The sequence below is a fragment of the Diaporthe batatas genome (genome assembly GCF_019321695.1).
Source record: "Diaporthe batatas strain CRI 302-4 chromosome Unknown Contig00005, whole genome shotgun sequence".
NCBI classification, from domain to species: Eukaryota; Fungi; Ascomycota; class Sordariomycetes; order Diaporthales; family Diaporthaceae; genus Diaporthe; species Diaporthe batatas.
The window spans coordinates 2,738,382-2,756,083 of record NW_025408552.1 but is presented as its reverse complement, the minus strand read 5'-3'; the positions used below and the strand labels follow the sequence as shown (position 1 = coordinate 2,756,083).

Here is a 17,702-nt window from a genome sequence, read left to right as displayed (position 1 = left end):
ACCTGAGCGTGGACGAGTCCACTCTTGGGCGGGATAGGACGCCTTCATGGCCTGAGCCTCGTATTAAATCTGACTGTGTCTGCATACGTGGAACGATGCCATTATCTGTCCCAAGTTGACGGATCAGATCGGAACTCTTATCGTGAGGCTATATCCAGCGGCGCACCCCCGTCTCCCAGGCTCTCGGTGCGCATGGCACATCCTCGCCACATGTGCTCGCTGAATCAAGATTAGCCGTCGTTGCGCTACGCTTTGTTCACGATGAAGGCCGCATTCTGTGGCCCGCAAGCATCTTTGCTTCTGCTTCTAGACTTCGTGAGTAGCTGTCTGACGCTTGCTATACTCAAATCTTGCTAATGATATCCAGATTACCGTTTCCAGCGCTGCTCATGTGAAAAGAGCTCTCAGCCCACCTGCCACATTGCCTGGATCATGGCTATATCAAGGTTGCTACACGTGAGCATGCATACAGCACACCCACCGTCACTGCTATGACTGACCTCGGGATACAGAGACGTGGGGAGGACGATCAGCGATGCCGCCTACGTTGATGGGACAAACATGACTGCTCTGAACTGCATCAACTTCTGCTCGTCCAGGGGCTTTCAGTATGCCGGGACGGAATACAGTCAGGAGTGTTGTAAGTCCACTCGAATAACAGCTGTGTATGTGGGCATGTGCTAATGACTTTTCCGAAAGACTGCGGCAGTGTATTGGCACCCGCCGCAGCAAATGCTACTGAGTCAGATTGCTCTTCGCCCTGCACGGGCAATGCCAACGAGCCTTGTGGAGGAGCGAATCGCTTGACCTTGTACTACAGCTCTCAGCCCGTAGGCCCACAGCCGAACCCAGGCGTTGACGGATTCAGTTATGTTGGCTGTTACTCGTACGTGATCTACAACATTTTGAGCCATCACATACGGAAAGACAGAGGATGTGTGTGTATTCCTATGCTAACTGATTATCAGCGAGGGAACAAGCGGCAGGGCTTTGACACACGGCATTGGATCCGTCCCTGCAGCACAGATGACGGTTGCCGGGTGCGTATCTGCTTGCAAGACCGCCGGTTACTCACTGGCTGGCACTGAGTACTCCTCGGAATGCTGTACGTTAATGTCTTTGTTGCCACACTCACTGTGTGATTCTGTGCTGATCCCCCGGCAGACTGTGACAACAACATCCAGAATGGCGCCACGGCGGCTTCGAGCGGCTGTAATATGCTATGCAGTGGAAACCAGACCGAGTTCTGCGGGGGAAGCAGCCGTCTTTCCTTGTACTCTGCGAATGGTGTTGTGCCCAGTGGCCCGGATCCCACCTCGTCTGCGCTCACATCAACAGCCCCGACACCGGTGGCCACCGGATTCCCCATGGGCTGGTCTGCCCAAGGGTGCTGGGTTGACAACAACCAGAATCGTATCCTCTCTTTCAAAGCTCCTGATTCGCAAACACTGACACCCCAGTCCTGTGCTCTCACGTGCAGCAACGCCGGTTACACCGTATCAGGGACCGAGTATAGCACGCAGTGCTTCTGCGGGAAGGGCATATCAAACGGTGGGGTCCGGGCTGCGGCGGACACCGAGTGCAGCTCTACGTGTGCGGGAGACACCAAGCAGAAATGCGGTGGCCCAGAGAGACTGTCCATTGTTTCCCAAGGCGAACCTAGTGTCCAGCTTCCTCCTGCGCCGATCGGGCAGGTGGGCAGCTGGACGTACCAGGGCTGCTACAATGACAATGCCAACGGCGCCAACCAAAGGACATTCCCATGGCAACTCATCTACGCTGGTACTTTGACTCCGGCAATGTGCACTGACAAGTGCGCCTCATTCGGATATGCAGCGGCTGGCCTGGAGTATGGCCAAGAATGTTATTGTCAGTTTCTCTTGTGATCTGCTTTCGTCTCGCTGGCTTACTGACATCATGGCTTCAGGTGGCGACCCGCATGATATCACCAATAATAATGCGACCAAGCAACCGGAGGCCGGCTGTAGCATGGTCTGCGCGGGCAACTCATCAGCCATCTGCGGAGGTGAGAGCCGGATTTCGACGTACTTTTGGAACGGAACGGAGCCCCTTTACACTTTCAGCTACCCCACGGGCGCCGCAGCTGGGGAGTACAAGTTCCTCATCGGAGGCGTGACAATTCCTTTGATGGTGTCTCAATCAATCACCGGCAAGGTCAACTTCCTATCCAAATGGGGTACCGGCCCGGGCAACGAGACAGGCGCGTATGAGCTCGATCTCACACAGATCAATGATTTTTCCAAGGCATGGAGGACATTGCACGTCAAGACGGATCTCTTTTGCGCGGCTGGTGTGGTGCTGCCTGACAAGGGAGGCCGCCAGCTAACAGTGGGTGGTTGGTCCGGTGAGTCGACCGAGGGTGTCAGGCTGTACTGGCCCGACGGCTCGCCTGGTGTCCCGGGCACACGTGACTGGCAAGAAAATGTCAACGAACTTAGCCTCCAGATCGGACGTTGGTATCCCTCGGCTATGGTAATGGCGAACGGCTCTATAATGGTCATTGGCGGTGAAATTGGCTCCAATCTCGCGGCCGTACCCTCGATTGAGGTCCTTCCGTACACTGGCACAGCGCCTTTGTACATGGAGGTAAGTTATCCTATCCAGACCGACACAGGGGCGATTCTTTATGTTAATGTTGGCGGACAGTGGCTCGACAGGACAAACCCCAACAATCTGTATCCTTTCATTTCTGTCCTCCCATCTGGTGGCATCTTCGTTCAGTACTGGAACGAAGCCCGCATCCTGGACGAGAGGACCTTCGAGACTACGAAGATCCTCCCCAATGTACCCGGTGTGGTCTATGGTAATCTCGGTGGTAGAACATATCCTCAAGAAGGAACAGCAGTCCTGCTGCCTCAGGTGTACCCCTACACGGACCACCTGGGGGTTCTCATCTGCGGCGGCAGTACAGTAGACGGTCCTGGCAACGCAATCGACAACTGTGTGACCACTTTCCCAGAGGATGCCAACCCAACATGGACCCTGGAGCGTATGCCTTCACCCCGGGTGATGTCCTGTATGGCACCTCTGCCCGACGGGACATATCTCATTGTGAACGGCGCACTGCAGGGCTGGGCCGGCTTCAACCTAGCTTTCAAACCCAACTTCAACGCTCTTCTCTACGACCCTTCGAAGCCAGTGGGAGGCAGAATCAGCGTCATGGCGAACACGACAATAGCGCGGATGTACCACTCGGAAGCCATTACGCTGCTCGACGGACGCGTCATCATCTCGGGGTCGGACCCCCAAGACGAGAGCGACAACCCAAACCCGCAGGAGTACCGCATTGAGGTTTTCAACCCACCGTACCTTTTGCAGGGCAAGCCGCGGCCGACCTTCACGATCTCCAACCGGGACTGGGAGTACGGAGCGACAGGAATCCCGTTCACGCTGGGCGGGGCGGCGCAGAACGGCGACATCAAGGTGACGCTGCTGGGCGCCGTGTCGAGCACGCATGGCAACAGCATGGGGGCGCGGACCCTGGTGCCGAAGATGTCGTGCTCGGGCACGAGCTGCACCGTTGACGCGCCGCCGAATGCGCACGTGTGCCCGCCCGGGTGGTATCAATTCTTCGTGGTGGACGGGGGCGTGCCGGCGGTGGGCGTGTACGTGCGGATTGGAGGGGATCCGGCCGGGCTGGGCAACTGGCCGAATTATCCCGACTTTACAGTCCCAGGGGTTTGAGTGAGGGCGAGGGCCGAGTCCTTTTCTTTTCATCTCGTTACCGTCATCGGTTGTACGAATCCCAAATGATTGGGTCGATGGTCACGTCTCATAGCCTGGATGATGGCATTTAGCAAATCCTATAAAGCAGTGTCAAATGATAGATACACCGAACCCGTAGGACATTACAGTGACACAGTCCCTTTCCGAATTCACGGACCTATCGGAGATACTGAAGGATGCGACTCGGGATTACACGCTCCAGGATGCTGGAAGCTAATTGGAGAGGCCGTCCGAGCGCTGAGATGCATTTACTAGTATGCTCCACGGACATATCGCACTGATGCAACTGCTGTATCTCCTTGGCCGGTAGTTCTGTTCGCATAATGTTGCAGCCGGGAGTGTTCAGATGAATCGGATCAATCCGCCATGCCGAAGCTAGTTTCTTCCACTGGCCACACCATCTGAGGCCAGACAGCCTCGACAGCCACAACGCACTAAGGCTCCTTAACGCCGGCTAACGCCAGGGATGGTTTACACTCACACTCACATGCCCGAGACGTCTGTCGAAGGCGCGGACGGGTGGGTGGTTAGGCTGGCACCGGTTGTGACGTTAAGCCCGCCATCCGCAGATGGGAAGCTTATATAAATCGCAGAGTTCTCGTCGTCATTGCGCTGGCCCGGGTGTCTGAAGCACTGTATCCCTCATCAGCAGAAAAGAAGACAAGCCTCGTTCAAGTCGGAATAACAGCAGCATCATCATAATCATAGACTGAGACTTGGGTGAGAAAATGGCGAATTTCCTCTACTCGCAGCTCTTCGTCAAACCGGCGTACCCCACCCGGATGGTCAATGGCCAGACGGTCATCGTGACGGGATCCAACACGGGCCTGGGCAAGGAGGCAGCCAAGCACTTCGCACGGCTGGGGGCGGCGAAGCTGATCCTGGCGGTGCGCAACATCAAGGCGGGCTCGGCGGCCAAGGCGGAGATCGAGAGGGCGACGCAGTGCGCACCGGGGACGGTGGAGGTGTGGGCGCTGGACCTGGGCGACTACGCGTCGGTCAAGGCGTTCGCGGGGCGGGCGTCGCGCGAGCTGGAGCGGGTGGACGTGCTGTGCGAGAACGCCGGGGTGGCCGGGGGCAAGAAGGAGATGGTGGGCGGCCACGAGAGGCACATCACGATCAACGTGATCAGCACGCTGCTGCTGGCGCTGCTGATGCTGCCGAAGCTCAGGGAGACGGCCTCGCGGTTCGGGGTCAAGCCCCGGCTGACGATCGTGTCGTCCGAGGTGCACGGGTGGTGCAAGTTCCCGGAGCGCGACGAGCCCAGCGTGCTGGCGGCGCTGGACGCCAGCGACGACATGGAGGAGCGGTACCCGGTGTCCAAGCTGCTCGAGGTGCTGGCCGTCAGGCAGATGGCGCCGCGGCTGCGGGGAGGGGTGGTGCTCAACATGCTCAACCCGGGGCTGTGCCACTCGGAGCTGTCGCGCGAGGGCGGGCTGGGCCTGACGGTCATGAAGTTCTTCCTGGCGCGGTCGACCGAGGTGGGCTCGCGCACGCTGGTGGCGGCGGGCCTGGCGGGCGACGAGAGCCACGGCAGGTACATGTCTGACGGCGTCGTGACGGACCAGAGCCTGTCTGCGTTTGTGCGGAGTGACGAGGGCGACAGGGCCGGCAAGAAGGTGTGGAAGGAGCTGAGTGACATCCTGGACCAGATCGAGCCCGGTGTCACGAGCAATATCTAGGGGGGAAGGGGCAGTTGGCACGTTCCTGCATTGTGCAAACAACTCTGTCCAACTATATTTGATTTCCCCGTTCTCGACCTAGAGAAACTAAATAAAAGGGAAATAAAAAAAATAGAGAGTGTCTCTGCTCTACTAACGTGTACAGAAATTACCCGCCCAGGTACTTACTTGTACATGTCCATGCAGGGTGGTTGGTGGCTTAAAAGTTCAAGTGGGGCACAAGGCTGGCCCCTGCAGCCTTCAAAAATAATTGTTGACTTCACTGACTTCACTTCATCACACCATTCCGTCTCGGCCTTCCTGGCACTCCATCGCCGACGACTGTTCACTCGTTTTTAAACCGGTGGTATAGGCCTGGAAGTCTCATTGAGAAACAAAATCGATCAAGGCTGGCCTGAGCCCTGCGTGGCTGCGTGGCTGCGAATCTCGGCCATTCATCTCGGCATCGGCTGACCTCGCACCTGGGCCGCCATTCTTTTGGAAGCCCTGCCCTCTCAACCCACCGGGGCTTCTCACCTCATAGCCACTTCATTTATCAATAGAGCGTATGTCCTGACACCCGGTCACTTGATCCGGATGGGAGTTTTATGAGCAGGGAGCCCAATCCCAACGCCTCAAAGCGGGTTCCGATGCTAACACGTCCCACCTGTAGAGCTTCATCTCTGTACCTGCACCATGGTCAGGTTATGGCCACATCCCGGGCCGCTTTTACCTTCTGGGCTCCCCAAGTTCGGGTCCCCCAGGGGGCTCGGGCTCGGGCTCGGCGGACCAGCTCTCTGGCAGTCCAGTCAGCGCCGTGCCCTTATCACCTTGGGTATCGAGACATCGTGCGACGACACCTGTGTTTCGGTTATCAATACTGCAGCTGACGGCAGTCTTATTGCTCTTATGAAGAGAAGTAAGGTCACTTGCGCGAATAAGCATCACCGGGGCATTCATCCCGTGGAGGCGGTTGAGTCGCACACCCGTAACCTGGCCAAACTCGCGCAAAATGTTTTGAAACACCACAAACCAGACCTCATTGCTGTCACCAGGGGTCCGGGCATGAAATCTTGTCTGAGCGTTGGAATCTCATTTGCGAAGGCCTTGTCAGTTGCTTGCCGTGTGCCGCTCGTCGGCGTCCACCACATGCAGGCACATGCCCTGAGCATCCAACTAGATGCACAAGAACTAGCAATTTCGCATCGGGGGGGCGGTCCTGCACAGGACGTCGTTTCGCCAGAATATCCCTTTCTGACCCTCCTGTACGTATCTATTTACCTGCCCTGTGCGATTATACTCGTCTCCGTCCAGCCCCATGTCGTCTTCAGTTTCCTCGGACGGTTGCGATCATTAACCAGACAACAAGAACAGAGTTTCTGGTGGCCATACAATGCTGGTCCTCACAAAGTCAGCAATCGAACACAGGGTTCTGGCGTCGACGCAGCGCGGCATCACAAATCCGAGTGAAAAAGGCAAGGGCTCGGCCACGGCCGTTGGAGAGATGCTAGACAAATGCGCGAGGGATAGTAAGTGGACCGCATTTCTTACCCCCCCCCCTTCCTCACAAAAGGAGCTCAATGCCGAGATCATCTGCAGCCCCCTCCGTGGTCTTCTTCCCCGACACGTAGCAGACAGGGCTGAATTTTACTTACAATTTCTCCAGTCCTTCCGCCACAATTTCTTCCGGGAGGGAGAAATTCTGATAGCATCGTGTATGCTCACTGGATGGAAATCTATTGCAAGGCTGGGGTACCATCATATAGCAAAGAGATGCTGGATGAATACAAACCACCGCAGGAATACCATGAGCAAGTCCAAGTTTATCATTCAAAGGATGGCTCTTGGTCCCTCCCTCCACCCCTCCGGCATACGAAAGATATGACATACGACTTCACGGGCCTCGGCGGCAAAGCCCGGGCGATAATGCAACAGAATCCCGATATGCAACGCATGGAGAGGATGGAATTGGCCTACCATACTATGCGGCTCGCCTTTGAGCACCTTATGAGCAGAGTGATTCTGGCCTTGGAAAATGACCCAGAGCTCTTGGCCAGCCCCCCGCAATCACTGGTGATAGCCGGGGGCGTCGCCAGCAACATGTTCCTGAGGAATGTTGCTGCGTCGGTGTTACAGGCACGAGGGTTCGGCCATGTGGATGTCAGGGCACCCAGGCACATGTACTGCACGGACAATGCTGCAATGATCGCCTGGGCGGGACAAAAGATGTATACAGCTGGCTGGACAACTGACTTGTCGTTTCTGCCCCAGGACGAGTGGCCGATAGAGGAGATCCTCACGGGCGTCGACTGTTGGGTGCATAAAGACGATGTCGAGGCTTCAGAGCCCGAGCCCGTCACACAAGACGAGGGTGACCAGATCAAGGCCGATGCGAAGCCTGTTCCAGGCCCAAAGCCGTCGAGGGATGGAAAAGGCGCAGCGGACAGCGGGGGGCCATCTCGTCCCCAGGAAGCTACGGCTTAAAGCTTACTAAACAAGGCCGTCGATCGTCCTACTCGGCCAACGCAAACACCACGGGCACCCGCGCCCCGTCCCGGGACCGAGGCCGCGGCAGAGTCGGTGCACGGCAACCAAACCAACCCAGTAGCCGCTTTGAAAGCGGCAGAGGAGCAGATTATGCGACCCTTGCCTCAGGGATCGGGGCGCAAAGTGGCGGTGCGGAGGGTGACACCACTTGACCGGCGGGAACGCGTGGCCCTGATGCAGACCCCCCTGGGCAAGCCTGCGCGCAAGTCCAGGTTGGCTCCCGCGGGTGGGCGGGTGCCTGGGACGCATCAGGCGCTGAAAGAATCAGTAAAGATTGGGGTGGTGGAGCACGAGCACAAGCAGACACCCCTAGGCAAGCCTGTACTCAAGCCCAAGATGGCTCCCGCAGGTGGGCGGGTGCCTAGGGCGGATCAGGCGCTGAAAGAATCAGTAAAGATCGGGGAGGTGGAGCACGAGCACAAGCAGACCGAGGACCAGAAGACGCCCCACAGGAAGACGGAGTACGATGAGCCCAAGAGGCATATTGTGCGTCTGCTACAGCCCGCCGTTGACGAACCGGCTCCCAAGGGGTCGCTCGGGACGGGACTGGCCAAGCTGAAGAGATGGATAGGTCTGTGAGGGACGCGCATCTCTGTAAGATATGTGTAGCGTAATCCGCATAACGAGGCGTTGGAACACAATGACCGTGCCGAGAATTGGCTGGCAATCTAGCCGCAGCGGTGAAGCGCAGGAACATGGCACGTTGCGTGGGGAAAACATCTCATCATTTATTTGTACAGGTACACGGGCGTCCGCCATCTTGGTCGGCTGTCATGAATGTGGCCGAGAAGATGGGAAGGCCTGGCATTAGGACCTCATGACCCATCTCGAACCCTGCCGTGCCCATGTCTCCTCTATGGACCCTTTTCTAAGCCTCACCCTGCGAGACCCCATGGTGCTCCTTGATCCTCCCATCTAGTCCAGGTTACTCGTGACGTTTGTGAACTCGCCCTTCTCCAGCTTCGTTTTCCAGAAGATGGGGTTCGTGTCGTTGAAGCCGTGCCTGACCCAGCCCTCCTCCTTGACGTGGTAGAGGTTGATGAAGCCGCCCGAGTAGGCGTCGCGGTGCGTGGCGGCCAGGATGCTCCGGCGGCCCAGCTCCAGCGCGTCCTCGTCCGACAGGTCGTAGTTGTACTCGGCGTCGAGCACGCCGTAGGCGAACGTCTGGCCGGACCCCACGCAGAACAGGTTGCCAGGCAGCCTCGTGCCGTCCGAGTCGATGTAGTACAGCGCGGGGCCCTCCTCCTTGGTGACGCCGGCGCACATGGTGCCCATGGACAGGCCCATGCCCTTGTACTGGTAGACGAGGTTGGCGAGGATCTTGGACGCGGCCGCGACCGAGATGCGGCGCTTGTGCCGCAGCTCGTGCAGGCGGCACTGCATGCCCAGCCAGGCCAGCCAGTACTGGCAGTCGGCGGCGCCTCCTGCCATGGTGCCCAGCAGCTGGCTGTTGATCTCGATGACCTTCTTGACGGTTTGCGAGGCGATCCAGTTGCCCGCGGTGGCACGGGAGTCGGTGGCCACGATGATGCCGCCCTGGAAGCGGAAGGCGAGGGTCGTGGTGCCGTGGGCGATCTTGATGGGACATTGAGGGTTGGAGCGGTCGTCTGTCGCGGCACGGAGCCAGGAGGAGGGCTGTGGGCAGGGCCGTGTCAGCATTCATTGTGTTTGGTTTACACGGGGTGCCAGCAACGTGGGTGGGCACAGGGTAGTTTGGGCGGACGTGGACGGGAGTTCGATGACGCTGGGCCGTACCTGTGCTACTGGTGGCATGGCAAACTTCAGAGATGGGCCTGGCACCCCTTCGGCGAAGTCCATCTCATCCTGCTCTGTGAGGCCCTCATTCTGAGCGTACGCCGGCCGGCTGTACTTTGCGACGAGTGTATCCATGGTGACGTCGAATGTGGGCTATGCTCTCTTGGAAATGAACCACCCAAGTACTCGAGGAAATGGAGACGAAACTGAAGAAAACGCTGGGTTCGGTGATGGTGGTGGGGTCGTGAAGGCGGGAGGCAGGTGGGTTGGGCAAAGGGACGATGAGGTCGACGGGTCGATAGTCTGGCGAGAGCTGATGTCGTCGGAGCTCAAGGCAGCTCCAAGCACGCGTACTGAGTACGGGACCAGCCAGCAACCCTGCCGGCCGGGGGCTGCAAGCAAGCTGGGCCAGTGCAGGGGGGCAGACTCACGCTAGCCACCCGCTGACAGTGGGCAACCTATTGCCTACCTGCAGGGGTTCAAATGGCCAGTATCGCAAAGATCACGACGATTTGCAGACTGAATGAAGGTTGCAGGTATGTTGGTTCCCCAAGGTTGTTGATTACTCGGCGCCATGTTATCCTCCCCCATCCTCCTATCGCATCCCTCCCATGGCGTAACTTCGTTATATGGGATATCCTCTTATAACACAACCTCATTCGGCACAACCTGCCAGAAACCAACCTCCTCGAGACCGACCTATCATGGGACCTTTTATAGAATAACTTACTGCAACACAGACAACATACTAGGGGCAAGTAATTGATAAAGTGTTACGACAATAGTGAGGTAAGGGACCATGGTGTTGTGAAGCTTACCTGTCGGTAGCCTGTCTGCTTACGTAACAAACAAAGCCACCTGGGATCCGGTCTCCTTTAGGCGACACCTTGTTCGCAAGACCCTGGGGATTCACACGTTGCGACATCCAACAACAGACTCGCATCTTGCTCGACGGCTGCGAAAGCCGCACCACAGACTCTCACAATGGGCTTCATCAGCGGGATCCTCTACGGTAAGTACCAAAGCGCACCTCGGCGCCGCATCGGCCTTGCAAACCAACCAGCAACTAACTAACAACACCACCAGTCGTCGTCCTCATCCTCAATGCGATGTGCGTCCTCTCCGAAGACCGCTTCCTCGCGCGCAGTACGTCGAACCCGAAGAATTACGCCCCACCTCCCCCGATCTCGTGCACCCATCCCCCCAAGGACTCGAGTGCTTCAGTGTTTGTCAGATGCAGGCCCGGCAAATGGGGGTTGGGTTGTCCAACATAAAAACGGGGGCCGAACAGCTACCAAGTTCAAGGCGCTGACCCATTCCCAAACTACAGTTAACCTCTCCCCGAAATCTATCGATCCGACCTTCGGTCAGCCAGGTGCAGACGCCAGCGTGTGGAGCAAGATCGCCAGCCTGATATCGAGCGTGCGGATGGTCGTGAGGTGTACGTTTTGCGCCTTGCGCCTTGCGCCCACACCCCCCTCCCCCCAACCAGGCGGGCCCAAAGCTGACCACCAGACACCAACAGTTCCCCTGATATTCGTAAATACCGTCATAATAGTCTACGAGCTGATCCTGGGATGAGCGGTCCTGTGGGTGCTGCTGCTCGCCGGGCTATTCTACCTGGAGAACCTTGAAGCCAGGAGGCTGCGTGGCCGTGGCGTGCTTCACAACGGTTTGGGGGTCTGAGGGCATATGGGATCGAAACCGTCCATGCTCCGTGTACATGGCGTCAAGGCGTTGGGGGGGAAAAGGAGCGAGTGATAGAATCATGGTTTTATTGAAGGGTCAGTCCGTTGTGCAACAGACATCGTGAACTAGGGACTCGTGCTTCATGCCAGCTGGCTCAGATGAGCCTGATCTTGACTTACGCATACTCAGCTCAGCGGTGGCTTATTTCAAGAAATCAATTTAGCTTTTGTCAGACAAATAACAATACCTCATAGAAGAGTCCCTGTGACTGAACTGATATCTATATAATCACATTCAATCCGTTCTGCACATGACTTGGTCCAGAGTAGGGTAATCCACAAGATGGTATCCCAGAGGAGGTTATCTTATTAGAGGCTTTGCTTGCTATGGGAGGGTAGCTTCTAGGGGCGCATCCTGTCGGAGAGTATCCCAAAGGTGTGCGCCCCACAGGAGGGTGTCCCATAGGAAATTATTACATGGAGAAGGTCATACCATAGAAATGTGACCTACAAGAGGTTGGCTTGTGGAGGGTAGTCTTTTTTGGGGGGTTTGGGTAGATACTGGGACTACGTAGCGGTCACGGCCACCTTACCTCGTGTTGGAACATGCGCCCACTTCGCGAACCGGACGCCAAACGCTATACAACAGAAGAAAATCCTTGAGAAGCTCTCCAAATGTGTATGAAACCCGCCCGTGTTGCCGTCCATACAATTCTGTATTTGTTTGTTTTTCTGTGCTCGCTCGGTATATGTATATACCGGTCACGGTTATCCCAAGGTGCCAGATCCTGACCGACTCAACTATCCATAAATCAAGTCCCCTCGAGCCGATGCAGACATATACAATACACAGCCAGCTCCCTTGCCGCCGCCCCAGGAGTGAGTGCCCCTGGAATCGTGCAGTAGGGGCGGCAGACCCCACGCTTGGGCGTGGCTTTTTTTTGCTCGGCCATCTTCATGGGTTATCCAAGCCATCCCGTGAAAACGCCCATGCAAGCGGAGTCCATCCCGATAAGACCCGGCCAGGACTCCTCTTCTACGAAAACACATTGCTCTTTTTCCTCCCTATGCCGCTGATGCTAAAACGTTCCTTGAGAGCATGCTTCTCTGGCCGGTCTGCTGTGGATGACGACCTTGCCTCGCTGCCATTAACGTCACCCCCTTCAGACGGGCTACTGCCCGGCTTTTGGATCTTTTCCTCTTTGTTCTTGTCCTTGTCTTTGTCCTTGTCCTTGGAGCTCCCAGCCAGCCAGCCCATGGACTTGCGGCTCAACGATTTGCTGCCCTTGTGCCCTCTACTAAGGAATTTGGGGCTCGCGCTGGCCGAGGCGATTGGGCTTGATGCAACGGCGTCCTTTGCTTCCTGCTTCCGTTTTTTCTCGTCCTCTGCTGCTGCTGCTTTGCTCTCGGCGAGCGCTTTCTGCAGTTCCTCTTCGTTGGCTCTGCGTGCCTCGAGCATTCGTTTGGCGTTTTCCCTGCGTCGCTTCTCTTCCTCCTTGGCCGCCTCCTTCTCGGCAACCTTGCGGGCTTTCTCGGCGGCTTTGAGCTCTTTCTTTTCTGTCTTCTTGTCCTTTGGTGTCTGGGGGTCCTCGGAGTGGGGCGTGGCGGAGACAGGGGTCTTGGGCTCGACAGCTGGTGCTGGTGGCGGCGCGGCGTTGAGCGAATGTGTTTGTACGGGCTCAGGTATGTGTTCCGGAATAGATGGCACTGGCGGTGCGTGGTCGAAGATGCCGGGCGCAGTCCTCGCGTGGTCAAGCGCAGCGAAGTTGTCCTTGTCGTCTATTGGCGAGATAGGTGTGGTGAGCTGCCTGACCAACGGTGATTTCGGCTCGCCATTCGTCTTGACGCGTTCCAGCGCCAAGTCGGCCTTCTCGCGCTCCAGTCGGACTTCCTCGAGACCTTCAGCTTCCTGTTCTGCCATGACCTTTTCGTGTGTGGTTTCCTGGTAGAACAGCACGTACGCACAAGCCATGCCGGGCTTGTCTCCGAAGAAGTTGCGCACGAAATGCTTGTCTACTGGCTCGACCATCTCATCGTCGAACAGGAGCCATCCTCGATCCGGCGTCTTGATGATCGACACGTAATGGCCGTGGTAGGCATTGCCTCCTATATGCACGACGACTGCGTAAAGCTCGTACAGCCGATCGGGATCCTCGGCGTCATCTGTCGTATTAAACATGCGCAAGTGGTAAGGGTATACCACCCGGTGGAAAAGTTTCTGTAGTCGAGTGAAATCTTCGGTGTACTTGAAGCGCTTCAGGTGGAGAGCCAGGACTTTTGGCAGCTTCTTGATCTTCATCCTCTTCTCAGCTTCTTGCAAGCCACCGCACTGGTCACAGTGGAATTTGTTCCGCTCGCAAAGCATTTCTTCGTCGGAGAACTTTCTCAAACAAGCCGTGACCGATGAATGCTCTTCGAGGTCGATGGAAAGATCAAGAAACGTTTCATCTCGTTGTGAGGTGGTCTCGCAGGATAAACACTTTGTCTCCGACGTCAAAACACCCTCGAAAATATCGTGAACCCACCCAGTCCCGGGGGATGTCGTCCCTATGGCCTGCTGGGCCTTCATCAAGGCGGCCGACGCCCCGACTGCATTTCCAACTGAATTCGCGTATCCGTTCGCATTCGTTGCCTCCAGTTCCTGCAACCGCATCGCATTGGCTTCCACGCTCGATATAACGTCGTTCAGCACGAGACCGTAGAATTCGTGGGCATCCTGGTGGTTCTGGTTCCGGAAGTTTTCGTTGTCGCGTTTGAAAATCTCCAGAAAGCGCTGGGGGCTCAGCACGCCTGTCCGCGTGTTGCTCTCAATCAGGGCCGTGAATATATCCTTCAGCCCTGTGAATGTACACTCCTCCATACCGTAAGCCTCAGTATTGTCCTGTGCCAGTTCCAATACCGGTCCTTTGATCATGGCCTGCTTCTTCTTGTATTCAGGGGAGTCGGGCCTGTCCTCTGGCTTCTGTTGCCCTGATGGCAGCTGTCCAGTACTGATCTGTTGCCTCTGCTTCATGGCCTGGGCGGCCGTCAACGGCTTTTGCTTGTTTGCCGGGTTGGTGGCATTCCCGTTCATCGGCGGTCGAATGGTGACCTTGACCTGGCTTGTCTGCCCGTTCGGCGTCCCTACCGGGGTGTGTGGTGGGTAGCTCACGACATTAGTGCGAAAGGTCTCACAGTAGTAGAGCGCCTGTACGATGGAGTTACAATAACTGCCCCACAGTCAGTGTCTTGGGCCGAGTATCGTCGGATGCGGTGTAAAGTGTCTCGTACCATGTATTGCCAAACTGAAGAAACACCAAATTAGCTCGTATGTCAAGCAGGTACAGGGGTCAAGGAGCGCCCGTGACGTACGTTTTCCAGGCCAAAGAACTTGTCGCTCCCGTCACTCCGCACCGGCCCTGCATTTTGTAGCATTTTCTCCAGTGGCGTTAGTTCTTGTGGCGGTTCGTCCTTTTTGGATTTGAGCGTCGGATCTTTGGTGGCAGTCGAAGCGCCCTGCAAGCCATTTGTATTCTATGTTAGCCCTCGGTCCAGGACAACAGCGCATTTGCGGGCCGAAGTCGGTGTCGGACCGGGCGCGGGACCAGGCGCGGGCGCGGGCGCGCAGACTGGAGACAGCGCTCGTAGGCAACTTACAGTACTGGCGCTCCTCAGCTTCTTCATGAAGGCGGCCATGATAATATAGCAGCGAGTGTGTGGCTAAGCTGAGCGAGCGAGCAGCGGACGGGGAAAGGGGGGCGAGGAGGAGGAGGGCACGTCGAGCCGGCTGAGCGGCCGAACCCAGGCGTTCAGGTGGATGAGCGAGATCGAAGGGCCAACATCCGGGAAATGGTTCGCGACAGTCCTGTCGGGACTCTGCCCACTCGGTTCAGATCAATGCTCGGTGTGAGGGCTATTGTCCCAACCAGGCTGGCCGAGTGTGACAATTGGCATGCAATACTGCGGCGCGGGATGTGCTGTGTGCGGCGCGAGCTCCCCGATGCAACCTTGTCTCGGAAGGCGGGATCTCAGACGGCGTGAGCGAGTACGTGAACGTATGCGTGAGCGTATTTGTGGGCGAGGAGATATGGCAGGAGGAGGAGGACGACGAGGAGGACGAGGGCGTTGGAGGGGGGCGAATTGGTGTGCGCCGCAAAGAGGTCGCAAATGAAGCAGCAAGATGAGCAGCAGCAGGTGAGCTAGAAACCTTGTCGATCGGGTAAGCGAGGTGAGCTGCGGTGGTAAGGAGGGCAGCAACGGTGGGAGGAGGGCAGGTAGCGAGCGATTTGTCGTGGGCCAGTCAGGCATTCGAGGGAATATGCGAAGACGCGGCGGAAGGAATCATTGCCAGCGGCTACTAATGGCTGCAAGTCCGGGGCAGTTTGCCTATTTCCCCATGGACTTGGGGATCGGTTCATCCGCCAAGTTGGGTGAGGCGGGCAGGGGGGGGCTGGCTGTCGCTGGTGGAGTAGCTTGAATTGACTGCAGATAGTGTGGTCTAGATACTGTACAGTCTGTACCAGAGGCTGCTGTAAGTGAGCGACAGGGCCTACGGAGCAGGTACTGTGTGGCGGGGCTGGTGCACGCCCTCAGGCCCTCTTGCATCTCAAACCAACATGGCTTGACTCGGCCTGACGGGAATTCGGGGTTGTCGTGGGCAGGTCCTGTACATCTGTCTATCTATCTGTACATGATAACATGCACGCATACATATACATACAGATTCACACAGATATCACACACAGATACACACACACACACACACACACACACACACACCACACGAACCACCACACGCAGAAGGCTATGGATATCCAGAGGTTGCAACGAACAGAACGATCAAGCAGGACAGCCAACACGCAGAAACTCAGGTGCGGCTGCAGCGGTGGTGGTGGTGGGGGAGGGGGTATGGACTAGGTCAAGTACTCCGTACTTGGTGTGTCGCAACCCACGACGTAGTCTGCTCCGTACCAGAGACTGCCTGGCCAGGCTTCTGCAGGGTAAAGTCGCGAACCCCGTCGGCCGTCTACTGCACCTTTGGTACGAGCCTAAGGAAGCTAGCACTCCTAGCCGGGTCCAGAAGAAGGAAGCGATTGATTAATCCCACCGTTGGTTCCAGGGTCAGCTTGGGATCAGGACGTGATAGGTGCTGCGAGGTTGCAGGTCAGGTAGCAGGTGCAGAATGCGGAATGCAGAATGCAGACACTTCCTGCTTCCTACTGTGACCCTGGCGGGACGGCAAGTTGGCATCAGATCCATCATCCTTCCTTCTGGGTGCAGATGCCCGCATGCTGAACGAAGCTTTGAGGCCGTCCCAACTCAAAACTCAACGCAAACCCGATCCTGTCGCAGCTGCAGACCACGAGCCTCTAGGGCAGTTGTTGACGATTAATTATGGGTGTAACCGCGAAAGTCAAGCAAGTCAGAGGCAGGGGTTGCTGCAGGTGCGGATCATCTGTCATTGGGGGGGGGTCACTCGCCGTTGACCCCTCTCTGCCAGACAGCTGGGCCCAATTAAAATCAGCCGTCTGGGCACACTGTGTGGCATGGACGGCAGGGGACGAATGTCTACCACAGTAGGTACACTAGATTCGACATCCAACGCCACATGGCCCGTACCACTGTTCCCTGGAGGCTAGCATTCTGCCAGCCAGCCCACCCAGTCCTGCCAGTCTGCTCCCGGTGTGTAATATCCCATCTTCCGGTGTGGCTGGATGCACTTCTCTTCTCACTCGTCTGGTCATTCTTCATCATCATCAGGAGGGGTCACACGACCCGATCGGAGTCGTTTCAATTCAACCGAACCTAGCTGTGGGGCAACCACCTGCCCCTGCCCCCATGCCTGGACGCTGAAAGTACGGACGACCGGCTCGAGCTGGGTCGAGTCAGCCAGCTGAGTCTGTTTCACCGGCGAGCCCCTCTTGCTCAGTCGTTGCTCGTCCGCAATTGCATCGTGCCCAGCATTTCTTTGTTTCTGGAACCCCAGTTTGTGTCCGTGACGGCCGTCCCGATCTGGTGGCACGCACCATCTACACTAAATCCCACGCCTGGATCGTCGACGACGTTACATTGTTCCGAGAGGCCACACAAGCAAGCACGCCAGCCCGCTTCCGGTGCGTCGGCCCAGCTGCGCGGTTTTTTTCCCACCACCCGGTGCTGCGATCCCACGGCCCGAAGCTCGCCAGACCCTGCGAGACCCGAGCGGTACTGTGTATTGTCTCAAACAATGACCCATTCGTTCGAGGCAAGAGGATACTGTGTTATGTGCACAAGTGCTGAGACACAACGCCATCGTGTCGTTGGATGTGCGCCGCACCAGCACCAC

At 57.0% G+C, this 17,702-nt stretch overlaps 5 protein-coding genes across 5 annotated transcripts; 4 read left to right on the top strand and 1 right to left on the bottom strand.

Annotated features, from left to right (window-relative positions):
* Positions 1-261: 261 nt before the first annotated feature.
* KVR01_005324 (uncharacterized protein) lies at positions 262-3,705 on the top strand (the record flags this gene model as incomplete). The annotated part of the gene is made up of 8 exons (XM_044789672.1): positions 262-315; positions 368-456; positions 513-640; positions 700-886; positions 969-1,105; positions 1,165-1,869; positions 1,928-2,607; positions 2,668-3,705. The coding sequence occupies 8 exons, from the start codon at positions 262-264 to the stop codon at positions 3,703-3,705; spliced, it is 3,018 nt and encodes a 1,005-aa protein (XP_044645769.1).
* A 770-nt stretch (positions 3,706-4,475) lies between these two features.
* On the top strand, positions 4,476-5,429 carry KVR01_005415 (uncharacterized protein; the record flags this gene model as incomplete). The annotated part of the gene is made up of 1 exon (XM_044791870.1): positions 4,476-5,429. The coding sequence occupies one exon, from the start codon at positions 4,476-4,478 to the stop codon at positions 5,427-5,429; it is 954 nt and encodes a 317-aa protein (XP_044645860.1).
* A 261-nt stretch (positions 5,430-5,690) lies between these two features.
* KVR01_005152 (uncharacterized protein) lies at positions 5,691-8,685 on the top strand. The gene is made up of 4 exons (XM_044784206.1): positions 5,691-5,974; positions 6,082-6,673; positions 6,783-6,937; positions 7,075-8,685. Exons 2-4 carry the CDS (start codon positions 6,105-6,107, stop codon positions 7,890-7,892), a joined length of 1,542 nt encoding a protein of 513 aa, XP_044645597.1. The 5' UTR covers positions 5,691-5,974; positions 6,082-6,104; the 3' UTR covers positions 7,893-8,685.
* KVR01_005589 (uncharacterized protein) lies at positions 8,132-10,222 on the bottom strand. Its single transcript, XM_044788172.1, has 2 exons — positions 9,711-10,222; positions 8,132-9,590 (listed from the first exon to the last, which is right to left on the bottom strand). Exons 1-2 carry the CDS (start codon positions 9,843-9,845, stop codon positions 8,871-8,873), a joined length of 855 nt encoding a protein of 284 aa, XP_044646034.1. The 5' UTR covers positions 9,846-10,222; the 3' UTR covers positions 8,132-8,870.
* Positions 10,223-10,239: 17 nt separating this feature from the next.
* On the top strand, positions 10,240-11,701 carry KVR01_004996 (uncharacterized protein). The gene is made up of 4 exons (XM_044786026.1): positions 10,240-10,499; positions 10,565-10,722; positions 10,797-10,856; positions 11,041-11,701. Exons 2-4 carry the CDS (start codon positions 10,695-10,697, stop codon positions 11,289-11,291), a joined length of 339 nt encoding a protein of 112 aa, XP_044645441.1. The 5' UTR covers positions 10,240-10,499; positions 10,565-10,694; the 3' UTR covers positions 11,292-11,701.
* The last annotated feature ends 6,001 nt before the right edge of the window (positions 11,702-17,702 follow it).